Source organism: Peromyscus leucopus, chromosome 5 (assembly GCF_004664715.2).
Source record: "Peromyscus leucopus breed LL Stock chromosome 5, UCI_PerLeu_2.1, whole genome shotgun sequence".
In the NCBI taxonomy this organism is placed as follows: domain Eukaryota; kingdom Metazoa; phylum Chordata; class Mammalia; order Rodentia; family Cricetidae; genus Peromyscus; species Peromyscus leucopus.
Window position 1 is genome coordinate 30477404 of NC_051067.1, and position 23111 is coordinate 30500514.

The following is a 23111-nucleotide window of genomic DNA, read 5'->3' on the forward strand; positions in this document are numbered from 1 at the left end:
GGAACCCTTAAGACACGAGATTACTTGCCTTCCAGAGAACCCCTCTGTACTGCACCTCACCTCTCCCGGATCCTGTAATCAACCCCTTTACTGGCTGTAAGTTACCCCAAAATAAACCTCCTTTTAACTACGTGGAGTTGCCTTATTAAATCCCCACATTATTTCAGTGTTAAGTGAAGTTGGTATTTGTCTTAGTTAGTGTTCTATTGATGTGAAAAGAAACCATGACCATGGCAACTCTTACAAAGGAGCATTTAACTGGGGCTTGCTTATATTTTCAGAGGTTTAGTCCATTGTCATCATGGTGGGAAGCATGGTGGCAGGCAGGTAGACATGGTGTATGTGGGCCACCGGCACAGCGACAGAGCCTGGAAAACATGAGAACCAAGGTCAACCGAGTGCAGAAACAGGTTTCAAGGTTGAACAGGGAGGCTAGTAAGAAGGAAAGTGAAAGATTTGGAGGGAAGGGGGTATTTGTTGCAGTGCTAGTGTTCAAACTCAGTGCCCTGCACAAGCCAGGCTAGTGATCTATCAGCCAAATATCCAACATTAAAGATGGTATTTTTTTTAACTGAAAAGGTCAAAATATGAGAGGAAAGCCAGTGAGTCTCTGGAAAAGGAGCCAATAACTCACTCCTCTGTGACAGAAAAAAACCAACTGAGTACTCATGTCACCAGCTGCTCTCCTGGCTAGTCTTGTGCAGGACAGCAAACCTCCTTCGCTTTCTCCATGCCCATCTTGGGTCTCTTCCCTCTCCCAGTATTTACCATTAGCACCATGCAACCTGGCATACCTCTTTTTCTCTGTTCTCTCCTCTCTTTCTCTGTTCTCTCCTCTCTTTCTCTGCTCTCTCCTCTCTTTCTCTGGATGGCAAGTTCACCAGCACGCAGCTCTGTAATATAGGAAGTGATGCCATTGACACCTGTGTAGATGACCAAAGAGTCAAGATGTGGTCTGAACCCGTGTACCACCAACCCCAATGTCTACGCTGCTGTGCTCGGAAAAAGAGAGAGACCACCTAGGAACTGTAGATGGATGCAGGCACTCAGGTGGGAGCATCAGAAGCAATTTCTGGGAGTCATCTTTAATGTGTCAGGGGTATGTGAAGGTCCTCACCCTGGGAAATCTTAAAGGAATGTCACCCTGAAGGAACACAGGTGGGTAAAGCAGCTATAGAATTAGCTCCTACTTAATTAATTAAAATAAAATAAGTGCCCCTATTGTATGTCTGTCAACCACAGAGTTCTTTAGGGTGAGAGAGCTGTTTTGACATCCGTTAAATTAATCAAATGATTTGAGCTTTTATTCTGTAAAACAGAAATATGACATTGATTTCATCATGTTGTATCAGTTGTATAACTCACACTTTTTATATGATCCTTGGATTGTCAAGGCTGAGATTACTGTATATAAGTGCATTAGTTAGCATCCTCTCACTGTGACAAAATACCTGAGGCAGTCACCTTTAAGACAAAAGCTTGTTCTGGTTCATGGTTTAGAGGTCTCAGTCTATGATCAGCTGGGACACAGAATCATGGTGCAGCACAAAGTAGAGGAAGGTGCTCAGTTCACCTCAAGGAGGGGAGGGGAGGGGGACAAAGAGAGAGAGAGCTCAAAAAAAAAGGTGTTCCATAACGTCAAGTGCATGCCCAAGTTATCAAAGTTTCTTCTACTAGGTCCCACCTCCTAAATGTTTTATTTGAGAGGTTTGTGGGGGAGTAATTAGCATCACTTCAAGGCACAGACACACACATGCACATGCATACAGAGTGTGTGTGTGTGTATGTGTGTGTGTGTGTGTGTGTGTGTGTGTGAGAGAGAGAGAGAGAGAGAGAGAGAGAGAGAGAGAGAGAGAGAGAGAGAGAGAGAGAGATGGGGCTCTAAAGGAAAGCATCCAGTCCTCTGAAACAAAGGAATCCCTTGCTGCTATAGGAATTTTTTTTGGAGCTGAGTGTGGTGTGGGGGTAGGGCATGAGGAAAGGTTCCATGCCATATAATTAGTAAGTAGCCCTTACACTAATTAGCTTATTGTTAGGAGTCCTCCAAATGCGAGATAGGGGTGGTAGAAGTCAGAAAGGCACCAGACAGGAGTAGAGTTACAATTCAAGGTTGCCTCAGGCTTGGAAAGCAGGGGTCTGGGGCTGCCCTCCTTCCTCAGGGCCTGAGTGCTCAATCAGGTGCATCAGGGGACTGTTGGGGACTACTAGAATTCCCTGGGAAGTAGACCTCAGGCTTGTAGATCTCAAAGGCACTCCCTGCAGCAGAATTGCCTTGTAAACCAGTTGCTCTACCCAGAATCTCCTTGTCCCAAATGTTTTACAAAATACCAGGAACATTAGATATGGTGGCAAAGACCTGTAATCCTAGCTACACATGTGGCTGAGTAGAAAAGTCTCAAATTCAAGATGCCCCTGAGCTACAGAAAGAGTTTAAGGCCAGCTTGGGCAACTCAATGAGACCCTTTCTCAAAGGAAAAAACATTTCTAAAAGGGGGTTTGTAGATATAGTTAAATGTAGAGCATATGCCTAGTATATGTAAGGCCATATAGTAAATCTCCAGTACTGTAAAAACCAATCCCTCAATCAATAACCAAAAATTAAAATACCAGGAGTGCTACAGAGAGGATGAGAGGTGCTGACTTGGATTTAGTTTGTCCTCTGAGGGTTCACAGGCTGAAGTGTGGTTTCCCATGTCACTTTGGTCATGAAGGTCACGGTCTAGGAAAGGATTAATGTAGGTATCAATGGACTGGATCAGTCCTGTGAGAATGGCTTATTAGTAACAAATCTGAACCTCACAAACTGTTGTGCACTGCCATCCACCAGGGGGCCTCACTAGGGCAGTACAGAAGCCCCAACTATTTTCTACAGCTTCCAGAACTGTCAACTAAACACTTCTTTTTTATAAAGCGTCCAGACTCAGGTATTTTCTTCTCTTTTTGTTTCATTTTGTTTTTTTTGTTTTTGTTTTTGTTTTTAATAGTCTAATGTAGCCCAGGCTTGCTTTGAATTTGCTATTTACCTAAGACTGCCCTTGCTTGAATTCTGATCTTTTCAACTTCATCAGCTAAGGGCTGGATTTACAGTTATGTGGCACCAAGCACAGACTTGTCACAACATTTATTAATCCACAGATAAATCAAGGATCATGGGAGGGGAGATAGGCAAAGGTCGTGGCTGACCCAGCAACACCCTTTCTCAGGGAGAGGAGAACCGGCCACAGAACACCAGCCCCTTGGTCTTGCAGTGCTGGATGAAGAAAAGGAAGGGGTGGTCGGCACAGAAGTAGGGGGACATACACTTAAAACATACATTGGCGGCAGTGGCAGCCGCAGCCTCGGTGCCCTCCTCATTGACCTCCACAAAGGACTTGTGAAGGACCTTGGACAGAAACAAGCCTTCTTTAGATGCTATTCCAGAAAAGTCTGCCCTGTTCTCAAAGGCATCAGTCATGCCCAGCTTGCACAGGAATTCCTTCATGTCATAATTCTCCTCCAGTTTAAACCGCGGGAGGAAAACCTCCACCTCTTCTTCGTCCATCTTGTCCAGCCTTGTCCACTCTATGAATTTCTCATAAGTTATTTCCTTTTCCACCTAGAAGAGAGTTGAAGACTTCAGGACAGTGTTGTCACAGGGCACTTGAGATGATGGGGAGGCTCTACACTGCATGGGGAAGGGCGGCTGTAAGTTAATATAGTACCTGATAGGGGTGAGTACAGCTCAGTGGTGTTTGTCAGGCAGGCTCCAGACCCTGGGTTCCAGCCCAGGCTCACAAATGAATGGAAGACAAAAACATGATCATGGGAGCCTAGGAGGCTGCCCCAGCAGAAACCCAAGTGCCACTCAATTTTTCTCTCACAGCCCCATCAAGGCCCCACGCTCCTTACCGTTCTTAGTTCAACGTGGTCATCTGGAAGCATGATGATCATGTTCAGCTCATTGCCAGCATAGGGAAGCAACAGAATCGTGGTGGATATCTCTCCAATATAGGTCATGTTAACGGTAGACTTCTGAAACATCATTTGCACAGGTTTCTCCTCATTCTGTGAGAGATGGATAAATATTAAGTCAAAACAAGATACAAGGAATACTTTGAGCAACAGAGGCAGCCACTCTCTGCCTCTAGGAGCACTTTGATTAAACTTCCCTGAACATTCCATCAGCCCCTCAGCCTCTGGAGTGATTTAGAACTTACCTGTGCCTCAAAGACCCATTTTTTTTTTTAAGGCTTGGTCTTCAGAGTACGGTTTTGAGAGGGGGTAGAATCTTGAAGATGTAGGGCCTAGTAGGGGGTGTTTAGGTCATTGGGATGCATCCTTGAAAGGGATTTTAGGACCCTGGCCTCTTTTTCCTTTCTTTCACTTTCTGGCCTTGAGATGAACAGTTTTGCTCCTCATCTGACCCCACCATCACCAGTTAACACCGCCATAACAGGCCTAAATCATAGAGTCATCTCATCGAAAACTGGAAGCCCTAAAAATGAGTCCAATGAACCTGTTCTCTTCTTAAGCTGATTACCTCCATATCTGTTAATACAGTGTCAGAAAGCTGCGTGCCAGATACTTCTGGCACACCTGGATCTCTTGGATTATTGGGTACTACAAACAGTACACAATAAAGATTAAAGGGTGTGATGTTTTCCTTCAGAAAAACATACAGATTAGATCAGGGACTTTTGTATGAGGAACTTGTTCATCCCCAAAACAACTTTGTGTAACCATCAATAAATATGCCTTTGAACGGCTGTTCGAGGTTCAGTCATCAGAGGCTGCTCCTACCTGCTGCCAAGTCCTAAAGTTCATCTTGGAGTGACCTTCTTTCTTTGATTGTCTTATGAAACAAAGAACTTCTGACATCATAATGTAAATATCTGATATGCAGAGATCATTCCTTTCTCATAGCCTGCATTTGCCTCATTACCATATTATATCATCTGTCCCTTTGAAATATAATCAAAATCTGACCTTTTTTAAAACTTATGGTTGGGGGTCACCACAACATGGGCAGCCGAATTAAAGGGTCATGGCATTGGAAAGGTTGAGAACCACTGCTCTAGCAGGAGCAAAAGCTGATGACCTTAGTACAACTCAGAATCACAACAGGAGCCTGCCCAGCTTCTACTCCCCCTCACCGGGACCACTTTCCCTTCACTGTTCCACCAGAGTCATGGGGCACTGTGTGGCTCGGTGGCAAACTAGTTCCACTTCTTTCTTCCCAACAAACTGGTCCTCAGATCATTATGTCCTGGTGTCTGCTTACATCCCATCTTCCGAGGAAGGCTTCCTTGGTATCTTCCGTCCATAAAACCACACCCTGTACTAGCTAGTGTGATGTCAACCTAACACAAGCTAGAGTCGTCAGAGAGGAGGGAGGCCTCAATTGAGAAAATGTCTTCATAAGATCCAGCTGTAAGGCATTTTCTTAATTAGTGATCAGTGGGGGAGGGCCCAGCCTATTGTGAGTGGTTTCATGCCTGGGTTGGTGATCCTGGGTTCTGTAAGAAAGCAGGCTGAGCAAGTCAGGGGAAGCAAGCCAGTAGACAGCCCATGTACAGCATCCTAGTAGCTCCATTGTATGTCTCTGGAGCCCTTCCACCAACCACAGTGCTCTTCCTATGTTTATCTCGTACTGCTCTGCCTCAGGAACAAGAACTTCATGTATGCGTGCACACTCAGCCAGTTAGTGCCCGGAGCACAGCAGACTCTCAAACCACACCTGCTGACTACATTAGAGACAAACGAGGGAGCCGCGATACCGAGGGCTAGGCACAATGAACACCCTACTAGAAAAGAACTGTAGCTGTGGCCGGCACAGCCCTAGCCAGGAGCCACCGTGTGCGCGCTTCCTCTCTAACCATCTTCCCGGGCTCCTGACCGGTCTTGTGGTTTTAATGCTAGAAGCTACTGCAGAATGTATTGAGTGTCTTGTGACCAACACAGCAAAAGGCCCTTTGCAGTCGCAGTTATCTGCCCAGTACACCATTCTCAATCAAGTGGGGCAAAAGGAAGACCTTTCTGTCGTCCTGGCCCGTCTTCACGGCGTCATGTCTGCCTAAACTAGTCCCAAGTCAAGCAGCTTCCTGGCCTCGTCTCTTCAGGCATGTCTCCGGCCCATGACTAGGATGCTTTAGCCAGACCAGGATGTTTGGATTCTTGAGCCTGTGGCCCACACACTTGGTCACAACTGTGCTGTTCTGCTGCTGGAGCGTCTGTCAATAACAAGCAGGAGTGTGTCCTCAAGAAACTCTGTCTGGGAAAACGGGCCTGGGCTGACTTTTGGGCACAATCCGCAAGGTTTGCTTTCTGCCTTGAGCAATTTCTCCCAATATGTCTCCAGCACCCAAAGCATCCAATCATGTAATATAAAAAGACCCACTCTTAGTAATTTAATAGTTTACTGATTCGTGTCTGTAATTCCTATCCATTTAGTAATATGGAATTTAAATAAAAGTCTGTATCAACACAAAAACCTTGTGGTTTTGGACCCCCAGCTACCACAAGTACATTCTACTGCTAAGTGTCCTGTATTGTTTGAGTTTACTGAGAAGCTCTCTCTGGAAGAGAGGTTTCCTCTCCTCTCCACACATGTTTCCAAATCAAACATGTTTATATCAAATGTTCTCCTAGGCTCCTGGTCTAGGATCAGCTGCCCCCCTCCTCCCAACTCTGACAGGAAATTCAAAACAGTCTAAGAGTATAAATACTGTCTTTGAAAACAGTTAGAAGGTAAATCATTTCCAACAGATGTTTCTAGTGTTTATTCCATGACATGAAAGTACCTACAGTGGGAAAGAAAAGCTGGAAATTCTGCCATGGGAACCTCAGCCAGGGAGAGAAAGCTCAGCTGGGGTTCTGATGACTGCCTCAGCTTCCCAGTAGGTTTCTATGGGTGTTGTCAGCTCCAGTCTGATGGTGTCGTCGCCATCTGTTGTTCTTCAGGTTTACTTTAAAGCCTCACAGACAGCCTCTGTTCCGTCTGGGACTCTCAATGGGGAGCTCTAGTTGGCTGTCTTATGCGGCATCCTCGGCTGGTTTGCTGAGTGTTTGTTAGACCAGGGTTGGATGATGTTACCTTTCTGTTTCTTGTTCTTTTATCTGGAGCCTCATCAGAGCAGACACTCTGCTCCACCTGGGGCTTTCTGTCTTGGGAGTGCCAGCTGATTGCTTTATTTAATGGCACTTTCCCAATCAACTACTACATGATGTTTTGAATTCCTGATTGGATGGTGGCCATCCATCCATGCATCCATTCATCCATCTACATCTATCGCTTGTTTTTTATTCTTTTACTTTAACTGTCTGTACTTAATAAACTCACCCATTCAAAAAAGAAAAAAATATGGTTATTATAGCTCATTCAACAGACCAGGGACATACATATATGGCTTGCAGCTGACACTCAGCCACAGCCACATCTTTCTCTACTGCAGAGATAAGAAATGAAGAGAGAATACAATGTATGAGAAAGATTTCCCTCTGGATGAAAGGGCAGGAACTCAAATGAGATGCTGCCTGCTCTCCTTCCTCCCTCTGTCCTTTTCCACGTTCATATAGCATCAAGGTCCAAGCCATGATGTGAGCATGATGAGGAAGACTCTCTTGGAACTGGAGAGATGGCTTAACACTTAAGAGCACTTGTTGCTCATGCAGAGGATCTAGTTTCAATTCGCAAACCCACATGCTGGCTCACAACTATCCATTTTGGAGCGCCCAATGCCATCCTCTCGGACCACCATGGGCTTAAGACAAATGCACATACATGCAGGCAGGCAAACACTCATGCACATGAAATAAAAATGTTAACTATGTATATAAAAAAGCTAAGGTCCTATGCTGAGGGTAGCAGAACAACAGGAGAGATTCATCAGCAAGTGATATCCTCCAAGGTGGAGGTTGTTATACTCAGAGTCTATCCTGTATACACATGCCTTTGTTTTCTTGTCTGTAAGCAAAAATCTGTACCTGTCCCATCAAACAAACTGAATTTCACTGACTGATTTACTGTCTACTGAGCACTAATCATAAACTAGCCACTATAAAACAAGTGTCTCCCTCTTGCTTTTACAGCAAGGTGACAAAAGATTGCTGTGTTGTCTTGTAGAGACCAGCGAGGAGCATGGTAACAGCTTGGAGAATGAGGGTACACAATGGATGGAGTTTTGTGGAAGACAGCACTGGAAAAAAAGGAAATCAGGAAAGATGGGCTAGATCCAGGGGCCCAAATGGCCTTATATACTGTATGTAGATTTTTGAACTTTATCTCAAAAGTTGAGAAATGCCAAAGATCCAAATAAAGTAAACGGAGAGCAGTGCCGTAGATTTGTCCCGTATGCAGACACTAGCAAGAGCATAACAGATCACAGAAGCAGGGTCCAGGCAAGAAACTGGGGAGCAAGCAGGTATCTGTGTGGTACGATACAAGAAGAAAAGAAGAGAAAGCCCTGGAGGTTAGTGGGAAGTCCTTGCCAAGCTACCCAAAGCCACATGAAGCACAGACTGCACGAGTCAGCCTTCTTGTGTGTTTTAGAGGCCAGTGTAAACAGGGGACCATTCAGCACTCACCATGGTGACTTTGAAAGACATCTCTCGGGTGTCCTCTTTGTTAAACTGCTTCTTCCAGTTTCCTTTGAAGTAGATGGCATTCACAAGCACCAGCAGAGTGTCTGAATTCACTGCACCTGGACACAGCAACTCTGTAATTTTATCTGAAAGGAAGAATTAAAAAACCAGTTAGCTAAGAGAGTTGGCTGATACATGCAGAATGACCACCTACTTGAATGGTCAAGTACACATTTAAGGGATTTCACTGTCCATTAAATATAAGTCAAATATTTGTCCTTAAAGCAACACAACCATCATTACAAAGAAAAGGGAAAATTTTTCAAATGTTCTGAGAAGAAAAAAAATTAAACAAAAGAAATTGTTCATGAAATAAAAACATCATTGTTCCAATGAATACATAAAATGTATGAGTCAATGCCAGTACATTCAGTGTGAATCCTTAACATGTGAGCTAGAAAGAGGTAGCTAGTATCTTAAACTTAAAGAAGGAATTTAAAGAATTTTTTAAAAAAATGGAGAAAGTGCTAGAAAGATGGTTCAGGGGTTAAGAGTGCTTACTGCTCTAGCAAAGGACCCTTCCTTCTTCCATGTCAAGTGGCTCCCAAATACCTGTGATTCAAACTACAGGAAGTTTGATGCCCTCTTCTGACCCCCACAGGTAAAAATACTCAAAAATAGACAAACAGTCATATACACACACATAATTGAAAAATAAATCTTTAAAAAATAGTTTGGATATAAACTCAAATTTAAAAACTAGGGCTAAGGAGATAATTCAGTCATTGTGTACTTTGCAAGCCCAAAGACCTGAGTTCAACTCCCAGAGCCCACATAAACAAGCAAATCAAAACAAGTAGATATGATCAAGCATGTTTGTAATCTCAACACTTTGGAGGTAGACTCAGATGAATTGGTGGAACTTATTGAACATCTAGCATATTTTATTGGTGAGTTCCAGTCCAGTGAGAGACCTTGACTTGGAAAAAAAATGGAATGATGATGAGATGGACTATTGTGTGATATTTTGATCAAATTCTGACAATAAAGTTTGCTTTGAGTTAGAGGGTGGAGCTAGCCACTAGCTGATCAAAATTAACCATAGAGGTTACAAAAGTAACCATAGGTACTTTTATGTCATGGAATAAACACTAGAAACATCTGTTGGGAATGATTTACCTTCTAACTGTTCTCAACAGGAAACTGAGGATAGATAGGAGACAGGAAGTAGTAAGTCGGGGCTGAGGGAGGATCTTGGGACTTTTGGAGGGAGGAATGGAAGATGTAGAAGGTCTGATCATTCAGATTTTTACCCCAATATCTGACTTCCGATTTTTTATTGATAAAGAGTAATTAGATAAATGCTCCAGTGGATAGTGCCTGAGAAACAATAGCCAATATCCTCTGGCCTCCACATACAGAGAAACATATATGCATACATACCCACACATGAACACACAAATGGACCTGCACATGCACACACATATACACAATAATATTTGGATCATTAAGAATATTAACCCCCTATCTGAGGAAGATTATATGTGTTGAAAATAACACAGAGCCCCAAACATATGCATAATTTCCTGTATCAGGATTTAAAAATTAACTTTGAAAGTAGATAAGCAACTATACAGTGTTCCTTACAAATATAAGGCAGAGCTCACAACTGCAGGTAAAGGACTGAGGGATACACCAGAACTGTAGAATCTGAGCCACATCAGAGCAGGGCGCTCCCACTCAGAGTACAAACTGTTCTTCACTCTATTCATGAAGAGACTAAAAGAAAGGAAGGAAGGGAAGAAGGCAGGCAGACAGGTAGACAGGTAGGAAGGGAGGGAAATGGGCTCTGGAAAAGCTATCCAAGATACTGACAGACATCACAGATAGGTGGGTTAGAGCAGGATAAAGCTAGAAAACATGTCAGACACTGTTAATTTATCAAAGGCAGAACTGTAAAGGTTGAATTAATTTAGAACAAAGCCACTTCTTTCTTTTTCCCCGCTTGAGACCGATTCTCGCCATGTTGCCCTGGTTAGCCAAGAACTCACTATATGTAGAACAAGTCTGTAGACAAAATTGACCTCTAACTCACAAAGATCCCTCTGTCTCTGTCTCTGCCTCCCAAATACTGGGAATAAAAGCCTGCACCACTATACCTGCCCATAGAGGAAGTCTTCTTAAAAAGGGGGTCATGTCCCACCATGTAACTGAATGAGGCAGTAGCGAAAATAATGGGCAACCGTAAAAGGTATTTGAATGCACAACAGCCAAAAATTACTTTGAAATCAAACATTTAATCAGCCTGAGGTGCTCCTGGCATTAATGGACTGCATTGCATCATATGAGTTCTCTGCGGCCATGGTTTTGAACACACATATGCACATTGCACTATGCATCTTGTCATTCCTATAACACTAATTCATGCTACCTGAAACAAGAGTTGCTGTGGTCATGGTGTCTCTTCACAGCAATAGAAACCCTAACTGAGACAATCACCTTAAAAAGCGAAGAGATATTCCCCTTCACAGTCGATGTTCTTCTGAATAAGATAATCAATAAGACTATTAAAAATAGACTAACTGGCTAACAGTGACTAGGAAATAACTCAATAATAGAGAACCTGCTGAGCATGTTCAAGGCCCTGGGTTCAATTCCCAGCACCAAAACCAAACAAACACACAGAACAGATCGACTCTGTGTTCACCTTCTGTCTTTTTGGCCACCCAGGTGTTGATGTGCTGTCGGGACTGCTCTGTATCTCCCTTAAAGTCCAGCTCTTCCATCTCTGCTTCATAGAACTTGCGGCAGGAATCTTTAAAAGACTGAGACATAGCAACATAACTACACAGCCATGAGAGAGATTAGCACCAACAGCCTCCTTCCTCGATGATCAAAAGCAGAGAAGCAAGAATTCAATGACGTACAGATGCACTTACTATTAAAAAGGAGGAGAAATCAAAAATAAACTTCTTCTCTGTATTCAACTCTTGAATTTTAGTTTTTGAGCAAGGTAAGAGGGTGGTCTTAAAATGCCATAAACTGCAAATCCTCCAGGCAGTAGCTGTGACTGACTGAGGTCACTGGGAAGATCCTCAGATGCAGTAACTCTAGGGTATGCAGAGTGACAGCCTCACAAGACCTACAACAAGGCTACACAGTGTCACAGGAAACACAGGACATGGAAGGTCATTCTGTACCAGCCTTCCACACAGCTTCCTGTGAGGACAGAAGCAGAAATTGGCACTATTCAAACATGGTGTCACTTATGGCCTCAGACTGCCTGAATACAACAGGTGAGGTGACAAAATTTATTTTATCTTAACTGATGGTTTGGATTGTGAATAGCTGCGTGTATTTGGCGCTTGCCACACTGGGTAGCTCAGCTTCAGATGTGAACAACTTACAGAAAAGCCATCAGGGCTGGGGACATAGTCTAGTGAACAGTTTGGTGGTGAGAGGCTGGCCCAGCATGCACAAGGTCCTGGGTTTGATTTCCAGCAGCACAAACAGATGTTCAAATCCCATTGCTGACACAGCCGATGAGATGGCAGTAGTGTTAACGGTTGCCCGCATCTGCCACATTAGAACAGAAACTGATGTGCACAAATGGGCTGAAACATGCATTATTTTGACAGCATGAGGAGTGATTCCATAGTCTGTCTTTCAAACAGCTCACGGATACATATTTCATTTGTTTTCTGGGAACTACTTTTATAATACAACTTCACAATTCTGCTTAGGTGTAAGGAGACGGCCATGGCTTTACCTCAGAGAGTCCCTGTCGGTCCAGTGGGAGAACAATTAATAATACATATTACAATCTCAAAGCTTCACTTTCTTCTTTCTACAAATACACTCGGGAGCAAAAAAAAAAAAAAAAAAAAAAAAAAAAAAAAAAAAAACCAATGTGCAAAATCATATTCAATAACATATGGTTGGCAATGGCCCAGACAGGGTGTAAGTTAAAATCCCTCCATGGGAAAATGGTTTTCCATGCCATGAACCATGTGTACTCAGGACTATTGGAGGATGGCTAATCATAGTGAGCAGGCCCCAGGATTTAGCTCAGTGTTTGAGTGTATGCTTGGCATGTGTGAGGCAATTATTCCAACCCCAACATCAACCATAACAATAAAGTAATAGTAGGATAATAATCAATAATGACATGATAAACTGTAGTACAACATAAATACAAAGAATGAAAGAAACAAATTGTGAAACAGTATGTGTATTCTGATGGCTATATGCAGAGAAGATATTCACAAATAATTTTCTGTATATGCAGGAAGACAAGCATCAACTCTGTAGACCCTCTTATTCCAGCTAACATGGAGATTGGGAAGTAGGGTGAGGAGGGCCCATGCTTTGCTGACTTAATTTGTACTCTGTACAATTCAAAACAACACAAATGCACACGCACATACACGAGAGTTGCACTGATGCCCACATAGTTGGGGAAACTCCCAGCTCACACACTCCCTGCTGTACCACATAATTCCTCTCTCACTGTGCTTCACGAAAACTGGAAAAACTTCCTGCTAAAATATCGAAAGTCTTTTCCCCGAAGAGCCTGTTGGCTGTTTTGAGCATGTACTGTGTTCCAGTCTTGTTCACTTCTGTGAGAAGTGCCTGGAAGCCCTGGTGGACATTTCCACCTCCACTGCCGCTGCATTTATCCAAAGAGAGTGCCTGAAATCAAACAGATTAAAAACAGATTTCCAGTAAGTGCAGCTTTAGGAAATGGGTAAACACTAAGCTCCTGCTCAGAATTTTACAGATCCCTGCTGTCGCTCAAATAATTACCTAAAAAGACAAAGTTGTTTTGAAAGCTCCATCTCTAGGGTCCTTTCTGAGACCCTGTCAGCCCTGGACTGAGCAGAAATGGACCTCCAAAATCATCAACTCCTCATGCTCACTACCTATTATCTTGCTAAAACCATGGCTGCCAACCCAAACTCCACTGGCTCAAAGCAGGCAGCTCCTGACCTTAGACCTCCATAGTCTCTCTTCTGCCCTTGAGTAGGCTGGTGCTGCCACTGCCTAACTGTGCTAGATGGTTTTATGTCAACTTGACACAAGGTAAAGACATCAAAAAGAAGGGAACCTCAGTCAATCAATTGCCTCTAAACCAGGCAGAGGTGGCACACACCCACCTTTAATCCTAGCACCCAGGAGGCAGAGGAAGGTGGATCTCTATGAGTTTGAGACCAGACTGGTCTATAAAGTGAGTTCCAGGACTGCCAGGGCAACATAGAGAAACCCTGTCTAGAAAACAAAAAGGAAAAAATGGCCCCATAAAATTGGGCTGTAGGCAAGCTTGTAGGACATTTTTTTAGTGATTGATGTGAAAGGGTATTGCAGGTTGTGCCCAGCCCATTGTGGGTGGTGCCATCCCTGGGCAGGAAGGAGGTCCTGGGTTCTGTAAGAAAGCAGGCTGAGCAAGTCATGATGAGCAAGTCAGTAAGCAGCACGCCTTCAAGGCCTCTGTATCAGCTCTTGCCTCCAGGATCCTGCCCTGTGTGAGTTCCTGCTTTTACTGCTTTTGATGATGAACTGTTACATGGATCTGTGAGCTGAAATAAACCCTTTCCTCCCCAAGTTGTTCTTTATTATGGTGTTTCATCACAGCAGTGGTAACTCTAAGGCATTGACCAAGAGTATTCAGAAGTAATACGGCTCCAGGCCTGGGCCTTTGAAGACCTAGTGCCATGTTTGTGTCCAGCCAACCTCATAGAAGGAAGACCAAGCTATCCTGCTGCTGGCAACATGGAAACCTTTGGAGTCAGCACTACCACACAAAGTGATTTGGAAGAGAACCAAAGCCCTAGCCAATAGCTGGCACCTCAGACACGAGATCAGATTCACTGGATCATCCTACGCTGCTAAAAGAGCCCATGGTGACCTCAGCTGATCTGGTTTCATAATGAGCAGAGGAACTCCTCCTCATCAGAACCCAGATTCTGAGAAACATTGTCAGTGTTGCTTCTATCCACTGCATATCAGGATGGCTTGTTCTAAAAAAAAATTGATGAGCTCTAATGCATGGTGTTGGCTTTGGACTTAACAGCTGGCAAGGCAGGAGAGTGAAATAGTGTTTACTGGGGTCTGGAGAACAGGGTCTGTGGTGTGGCGTCTGTGGGCAGAAGTACTTGTTTGTGGTGACAAGACACATGAGACATTGTCCCTGTGACCTCTGGTATCTGTCTAAATAATTGTGACCATATTAGGAAACAGGCCTGTAAGGGAACAGTAAAGTTGAAATGAGGTCATAAGGGTGAACTCTAATCCAGTCTGATGAATGTCATTATAAGAAAGGAGATCGGATCACAGCAAACAGGAAACACACAATGAGAACACAGCGGTAGCTGCTATCTATAAGACACGGAAAACCAAAATGTCAACCCCTTGGTTTTAGATTTCAGCTTATAGAACAGTAAAAATAAAACTGTGTATTATTTAAATCACCCAGCCAGTGTGGTCTATCTCACAGATGTACCTGACTAACACATGTCCCCTTCCCCATTTCTGCAATGGACTCATCCCTGTCTCCCCATGTTATTCTGGGCAGGTTGTCTTTGTAACTCACATACCTCTGCACCTAAAACACTGTATCCAGCAGGAGCCGTAGTTAGTTCTGTTTCTGGACTCCCTGCCACACCTGACCTAATGTGGGAAAGAACTTCAGGGTCATGGGAAGGATCAGTATAGTGCGAATTCTAATTGGTCTTAATAATAAAAACCTGGAGCCAGATATTGGGGTAAATGCTGAAAGATCAGAGAAGTAAAGGAGCCAACCACAGCCACTTCTTACCCTGCCAACTCCTTAGTCCGAAAAGGGACAAGCCCCTGTCTCCTCCCACTTTATATTCCTCTCTCTGCTCAGCCATATCACTTCCTGTCTCCACCTCCCCAGGGCTGGGATTAAAGGTGTGTGACTCCCAAGTACTGAGATCAAAAACATAAGATCCCAAATACTGGGATCAAAGGTGTGTGCCAGCACTGCCTGGCATCATCTGTGGTTAACTAGTAGCTAGCTCCACACTCTGAGCTTCAGGCAAGCTTTATTTGTAAGAGCACAAACAAAATATCACCACAGATCAGCCCAGTGTACTTTGCTTCAAGGAAGGCTGAGGACTGAAAAAAACAGATAATGGGGTAAGGGTTGCCAAACCTTTGGTGTTCCTGGCCCAAGGGATCTCCAACCTTCCCATTAATATAACCAGCGTTCACCCCACCAGCACTAGTGGATCAAGGTGCTCATCCCAGTGTCCCAGCAGGGGTAGCAGATACTTGCCATCATACACACCGACACTCTAATGTCACCAGCAGTTGTTCATCAAGAGCAGTCACTTTGAGATTTGGACCAGCTCAACTGACAGTCCATGGTATGTATCTGCTGTGAAATGGTGCTGGTTACCTGAATCATCTGGTTTGCAGTGTCTCCCTTTGCCCCCATGAAGACCATGGCCAGGGATGAGGAGATGCTCATGGGTGAGAAAAATACATTTTTCGAGCTGTCTTCACCTAGTGTTTTCAAAAGGTTTAAGGCGAAGGTGCCATTGGCTTCCAGCAGAGGATCCATGATGATGAGCCTGGAATGGGGGATTAAAATCAACGTCATATAAATCCAGGCTGTTGGGTTAGCTGCATCTTCAGTCTCGCTCACACAGTGATGCTGTGGCTCAGTGAACACAGCACCCACAACATGAAAGGTGAAGGTCACATACATTAAATGATACAGTCCTGCTGGGAGCAGACAGGCTAACTCAGGCCCAGTGCCTTGCCTTTCTACTGTGCAAGAAGTCATTCCTTACATGAAGAGCCAGGGGTCATGTGAGAGGCCAAGAGGCAGCAGTAGAGTCACCAGCCTATGAATCTACAGATGCAGCGGAGGAGCCTGGAAGCACGAGACTGCAGGAGCAGGGCCTGTCTGCTCTGACGTCACTCACAAACAGTTACCAAAGTCCTGTTTCTGCAGCCTGACAGCCTGATCATTCTCAGAGGCTTCCGATGACTCCCCTGAACAGTGTGTGAGAGCAGGTAGAACAAGAAAAGGGTAAAGCACGTACCTACCAGCAGGCCACCTGCCTGTTAGAGCTGATGTCAGAATGGAAAGCATGCTGACAACAGTATAGACGGTATAGATGGAGGTTTCAACCCTTGAACTTACGCACTCCAAGTATTTCAGCTAACTGGTATTTTTGTTTTTGCTTTTATTCTTGATGCTCAGAACTGTCCCTTTTTGTCTAGTGAGGATCTTTTTAAACTGGTTACTTTGCCCTGAGCTTTTGGTCTCACACATCCTGGCTCTCTGGCAACAAAGGATCCTTATAGGCTGTGCCAACATCTCTAGTCCAGGGACATATCGCTCACCTCCTGGCTTCTGGTGATAGAAGGGCTGTGAGTGCAGCTGGAACGACAGAACTGAGTGAAAAACCCGGCTAATGCTATTAAGCACACCAGCATCAAGCTGGGAGACACACTTCCCCTCACAACCCAAATGGACGGTGCAGTAAAGGCCATCTTGGAAGTTCCCATACCCTCGACCCTTCTGAGACACAGTGGCACTTGGAGGCATTCACCTGGGCTCCGCACTCTGTTCTTCTGTTGCATTATGCAGATGTGTTACACCATCTGGTGTTCATAGACCACATTATCCACAAGACTCCACTGTAGCTGCTTGTGCTGTAAGGGCTGCACAGCTCATACCCCTTCACCAGGGGCGCCTACTTGAGACCCTAAATTTTGGGGTCCAACACCAGTAACATCTGTTCTGGGCCCAAAGAGCGTGCTGCGTCCTGCGTCACTCCCTCACTCTGATGCCACACGCTGTCCAAACAGCTATTTCAATTTACTGATTTTCTGGCATGAGCATTGTACTTCCATTCCACAGAGACTTTAGCAAGATCTATAATAGGTTGGATGTGGTTTTTACATCTGAATCTTGGAGCCTTTGCCTAACTGTTTACAGCCGTCAGCTTTGCTGTAAATGTCTGATGACATTTGACCCTGGATCATTTTCTCTCCTTCCCTCGTCCTGACCTCACCCCTGACTCTGAGGGACTTGTCCCTCCAAGACTGCATCTGTGGCCCTTTCTGAGCTCTTCTTCCCTCTGCGGACACTGAGAACTTCCTCTAGCAACCTGCTCACTCCAAACATCTGCAGGCCTGTCCTGTCCAAGTCCCGTTCATCCCTTTCTTGTCCTGACCTTGTTCTGATGATTTAAAATGGTCTTCTCGACTGTTAGTTTAGCATGCTCTGAGAACAAAGAGATAAAATACACAGGACAAACTATTTCTGTCATCAGAATAACTAAATCCTTGAATGTCTAAAAATCCATATATTTTTATTTCCCCTTAGTCCCCACTTTTTTGGTGAAATTTGTCAAAAACTTGAGTAAAATCCTCAATTGTCTATAGCCATAAATTTGAAAATAACCTGTTACATAACAATGAAGCAATTTTCACTTTCACTTTGCAGTATAAATACTATTCCTGGAGCTGGCAACACCGATTAGTAGTAAAGCACTTCCCTGGGACATTTCAGACTCTTGGGTCAAAGCTTGCACTGCACAATAAAAACTACATTACTTTTAAGAAATGAAAACAGTTTTTAGTCAGGGACATAAAACATGTTATTAATGTGTTAGTACTGCAGTTTTCTGCACTGTTGAAAGCAGCCTAATGAGTTGATTTCAGAATCATTTCCATGGGCAGCATCATTACCACCCTTGGGCACTGAGTTCATTGCATAAGGCTTAGTAAGCTGTAAGTCAGGAGTCTCCACTTAACTGTGCTTCTTGACCTCCTTAAGGATGCCTTTATTTTCTCACAAACTTTGATCGTTCAAATGCTGGTTTAATGGACGCTTAGGCCCTTGTGTGCTTCCTCCTTTCTTTTCCTATACAAGGGGAGGAAGGTGGACTAGTAAACATAGGAGTTATACACTGTTGTCTTTTCTAACATCTTCTTGGCCTAAGTCTAGCAAGTTAGGAAACAGGGGGTGCAGTCTTCAGTGAGAGTGTGCAACATGCACTTGCACACCCTGTGGCTGCCATGAGGACCAGCCTCCAGCAGCACAGGGCTTGAGGGGGAGCCTACTGAGTCCACGGACCTGGACTTTTTTTTTTTTTTTAAGATTTATATATTTACTATGCATACAATGTTCTGCCTGCATGTACACCTGCACACCAGAAGAGGGCACCAGATCTCATTACGGTTGGTGGTGAGCTGCCATGTGGTTGCTGGGAATTGAACTCAGGACCTCTGGAAGTGCAGAACAGCTGAGCCATCTTTCCAGAACTTTTCTATCTGAGGGAGTAAAACTTAATTCTCTGAGGCCGGCCGGCCGGTGGGGCAGGGGGGGGGGCTAAAATTAACTCTAGGGCCTGCAAGAGAGGGAAATCTCTCTCTCTCTCTCTCTCTCTCTCTCTCTCTCTATATATATATATATATATATATATATATATATATATATATATATATATCTCACACATCTTCTTAGTTCTTATTTTTTCTTTACAGCTCATACATCTCAATAAAATCTTTCAGACAATATAAAAATTACAATGTGGTTCCATTCTATTTTTCAAGTGAATGATTATAATGAATACAGATTAAAAAAAAACATATTTCCCATTTCCCTTACATGATTAAAACAAAATCATCCCAAGAATCCACGTACATTCACATCTAAGTAATTTGTAATAGATTAACAGAGTGTGAGCAAGCAGGGTATTTTTCTCAGTCAGTTCTTTTACTGGCAGGCTGCATATTGCATTTACAAAGAAAGAATCAATCACTTTATTACTTATCTTGAAAGGTAATCTTACAAGAAATCTTAAAAGAAGCACAGACTTAAACTTTTATATATGAAAAACAGTCAGTTCTACTTTAAATATTTAGGGTGCATACCCATTCATCAACAGTTTTTTTTATAAGAGGCAGTTGGGGGTAGAAATTGGTACAAGGAATTAATCATCATCTTTGATCACCAACTAATCCTAGCAAGAAAGCCATGTCAGCTAATAATAATTGGACTGCTTTGTTCTTGTTCCCTGGCCTTAACGAGTCCCTCGCTCAGCTATGTGCCTTTCTAAAACTTTAGATTGTCTTTTTGGGTTTTTCACCTCAAAGCTCTTTGACAAAGACATCTTAGTCTAACCTTGTTATTTTCAAACTTTCAAAGCTTTGTTTCAGCTGTGATGCACTCCAAAACCTGTGAACACATCTCCCAACATTAAGATTAAAAGAACTTAAGCTATCTGGTCTACTGGGACTCAGCTGTTTTTCTTAATCATTAACCTAAGCCACAGTCTATATGGCTCCTCAATAGAAACTCATATGTTCTGACTGTGTGACACTTCCTTGTCTTATTTTTTATCCTCTGCAGCCTTTGCTTTATCAGAGGCAGGGGCAACATTTTGTCCTCCCTTTACCTATGTTAATTTTCCCACTAAAATAATCTCTATCATATTCCCTTGCTATATTTATTAAAAATTCTCAATCATCAAAATCCTATTTAAACTGACACTATTATTGTATAAAATCCTGGCTTCAGTTAAACAATACATACAGCTTAGGAGAAAATCATCTTCATAATAATCTACAGGTAAAAATGCCCAGTAGAACAGAATATTTCCAAGACTACATCAAGAGCAGTGGGGATCTCCCCATGCCCAGTCATAGCATGCCAGATACCGGGGGGAAATGGTAGCAGCAAACATGTAAAGACACAGTAGTAGCAAGAAACATCTGGGGCCCAGGCTCTTGGGCCTTGCCTATCTGAGATTCACCCATCAGGGTTTTGTTTCCTGGTGAGCCCCCAATCACAATTGGCACCTGCTGCTCCTCTGACAACATCCTTATGTCAGATATTGGGAAAACTGTTGATTCCAAACCCTGCTCTGATTTCATCTGCTGTTTCTGCAATGAGCTAGCTGTGATCCACTGATACAGTGGAGTGGACTAGGCCTGGAATACATTTAAATAGTCATTCCTGGGTGTCTGAAGACCATTAGTTAAAATCTGAAGATACAAAATCCTCAGGCGCTCAATCCCTTACAGTAACATAGAAGGCGGGGCAGACTGTTAGAGAGTAAGGTGCTTGCCTCACAAGCAGGAAGTCAGGAGTTTGGATCCCAAGAACCCACGTAAAACCAAGACAGATGCAGCATCCTCTGCCAACCCGCTGGAGGAAGAGACAGTGAATCCCCTGCGCAAGGTAGCCAGCCAGAATAGCCAAAATGCCCAGCCTGTGTTTACTAAGAGACCCTGCCTGGAAGTATACAGCGGAGAAAGCATAATAAAGAAGATGCCAGACATCAACCTTGAGACTCACATGCACATGTACACATAAATAGCCGCCCCCCCCCCCATGTCCCCACTCAAGAAACCACATGATATACAAAATATTTAAATTAAAAATAAAATAGCATAGTATTCGATATAACTGATATACATGTTTCCATATTCTTTAAATTGTCTGGCCATAACCTACATTACCCAATACAGTGTAAATGCCATATAAATGATGCCTGCATACCATACTGTTTAGAGAAGAAGAAAAGGAAAAACAGTCTACCCATGTTTGAATTGGGTAGACCATAGCCCACCCCCACCCCCAGGCTGACCTCCATCTCCTATCTTCCTGCCTTCTTCCTCCTATCTTCCTGGATGCTTAGATTACCAGCACTAGGCCTGGCTTTTCCCTCAGTAGTTCCCTTCTGCTGTTGATTTTTGTCTGCTGAATCACGTTGGCTAAGTGTGAAATCCATGTAAGTGGACATGGGGAGCCAAGGGAACTTGGTTTAAGGAGCCAACTGTGAACCCAACACACCCTCTCTGTGTGATGACAGAAGCCATGGTAGATGCCATTGCTCGGGGTAGTACTCAAACATCAGCCTTTCCTGTAACCCCATGCATATTACTGAGCCTCAGCGTTGCTCATAAGAACAAGTCAAATGTTACCGACCCCACACCACATACCTAAAACCACAGGAGGAAGCGGACAGCCTTGGGTACAGCACTATCAACAGCAACTGTTCACAGGATCTCTCAAAACAATGCAGAACCAGACCTCACCCAGCTTCCTGACACCACTCCTATGGCAGATTTTCATACTTTTAATGTCTCAAAACAGATCCAAGGAGGAAGGATGAAGAGCAAGCCTGGGCTGGGGTGGGGGTGGGGTGGAGGGGCTGAGCACGTGTCCGGTAGAAAAAAGCTGGCGGTCCATCAACAAAACGAAGAGGATGGGAGGAAAAACGAACATAGATTCCAATCTCATCTGGCACAGAAACATGGTCAAAACTTTGGCTATGTCCTACTAGCCCCGCAGGCATCGAATCTTGCAACATTTCCCCGACATGCGCTTAATTAAAAAAAAAAAATCTGGAATTGTCCTCAGGGTGTCAATCCTCTCAAACATGTGAATTTATAAGCACTTACAAGTGCTGAGGGTCTGGGCGACCTGAAAACAGCCCAACCCTGTCTCTCAGACTAGGGCACAGCCGCCAGTAAGAGCCAGCCACTGAGGTAGCAGATCCTGCTGCCCTGAGCAGATCCCTAGGTCCCTCTTGGCTCCCATCCCTCCGGGATTCTGATGCCTGTCAGCCACGGGGCTGCTCCCAGCACAGGGAACAGAAGCAGGGACCTCTGGGCTCACTCCTCTGTCCATGCCAACTCCTTCCATCCACTTCTGGTGCCCCCAGCGCCCCGCCCCACAGCCGGACCACAGTAGAGCTCACCCCGATCCTAGGTTCCGGCTCGGCCCGCAGAGAGCAGAACCGAGAGGAGGAAGGGCAGGCGCCCTGGCCGCAAGTACCCACAGGGCTGGGAGGTCTGAGCAGGAAGTCCCCCTGGGCGCGGGGGAGGGGAGCGGAGGTGTCAGAGGTGGCCATGGGCTGTCGAGGTGAGAAGGAACAGCAGGAAGGAGGACAGAGGAGAGGTTATCTCTGCTCTTTGACCGTAATTTCCAGTCCGGGCCAGCGGCTAGCTTCAGGTCAGTGTAGTTAGACTAGGGGTCCAACTGCTCTGACTATACAAGCTCTACAAAACCAAGGAGGGAGCTTTTTAGGACGATGTCCGCTAGGGGGAAATGTGCCAGCTCTTAATGGGAATAAATTAGACAGTTCTGAACAGGAATTTTTAAAGCAAGGAGGAGGATTTTAGGATTACGGCAAGAAGTCGTGCCTGCCTAGCATGCACAAAACAAAACAAAACAAAACAAAACAAAACAAAACAAAGCAAAACAAAACAAAACAAAACAAAAAAACAGAAGCCACTGTGGTTAATGCTGTGTCCGAGACTCCACTACTCTTCCAGCTCTCAGGTATTGACATTTTATATAAATGTCAGTGAAAACTCCTACATCTCACATCTCTTCCAGGGAACAGCAAGATGACCTGGTGGGGAGAATGCTGGCCAGGTTTAAAAGACTGGTCAGTCCTGGAAACCTCAGATTCTTTTCTGCCTCCTTCACCCTCACCCTAGGCCAAGGATTCCCAACATTGACCTTACAAACACTTGAGTTAGATGTGTCTTGGCTG

At 44.2% G+C, this 23111-nt stretch overlaps 1 protein-coding gene across 4 annotated transcripts; it reads right to left on the minus strand.

Annotated features, from left to right (window-relative positions):
- Positions 1 to 266: 266 nt before the first annotated feature.
- LOC114701909 (serpin B6-like) lies at positions 267 to 22593 on the minus strand. Of its 4 annotated transcripts, XM_037205838.1 has the most exons (10): positions 22311 to 22593; positions 21550 to 21665; positions 15980 to 16154; positions 13099 to 13251; positions 11267 to 11384; positions 8563 to 8705; positions 3889 to 4044; positions 3314 to 3595; positions 795 to 893; positions 267 to 368 (listed from the first exon to the last, which is right to left on the minus strand). In XM_037205838.1, exons 3-10 carry the CDS (start codon positions 16142 to 16144, stop codon positions 300 to 302), a joined length of 1185 nt encoding a protein of 394 aa, XP_037061733.1. In that variant the 5' UTR covers positions 16145 to 16154; positions 21550 to 21665; positions 22311 to 22593; the 3' UTR covers positions 267 to 299. The 4 variants fall into 4 exon arrangements, with proteins under 4 accessions (XP_037061733.1, XP_037061732.1, XP_037061734.1 ...); XM_037205837.1 differs by lacking the exon at positions 21550 to 21665; XM_028882120.2 differs by lacking the exons at positions 267 to 368; positions 21550 to 21665 and adding an exon at positions 2608 to 2719 and having other exon boundaries at positions 806 to 893; positions 22311 to 22592.
- Positions 22594 to 23111: the final 518 nt, after the last annotated feature.

Excerpts from the sequence above, each read along its gene's own strand:
- LOC114701909 (XM_037205837.1), bottom strand. The coding sequence starts at position 16,144 with ATGGATCCTCTGCTGGAAGCCAATGGCACCTTCGCCTTAAACCTTTTG. Across the intron at positions 13,252-15,979 it reads CTGCAAACCAGATGATTCAG|GCACTCTCTTTGGATAAATG; the intron begins GTAACCAGCACC and ends GTTTGATTTCAG. Across the intron at positions 8,706-11,266 it reads GGTGGCCAAAAAGACAGAAG|ATAAAATTACAGAGTTGCTG; the intron begins GTGAACACAGAG and ends TCTTCCTTTCAG.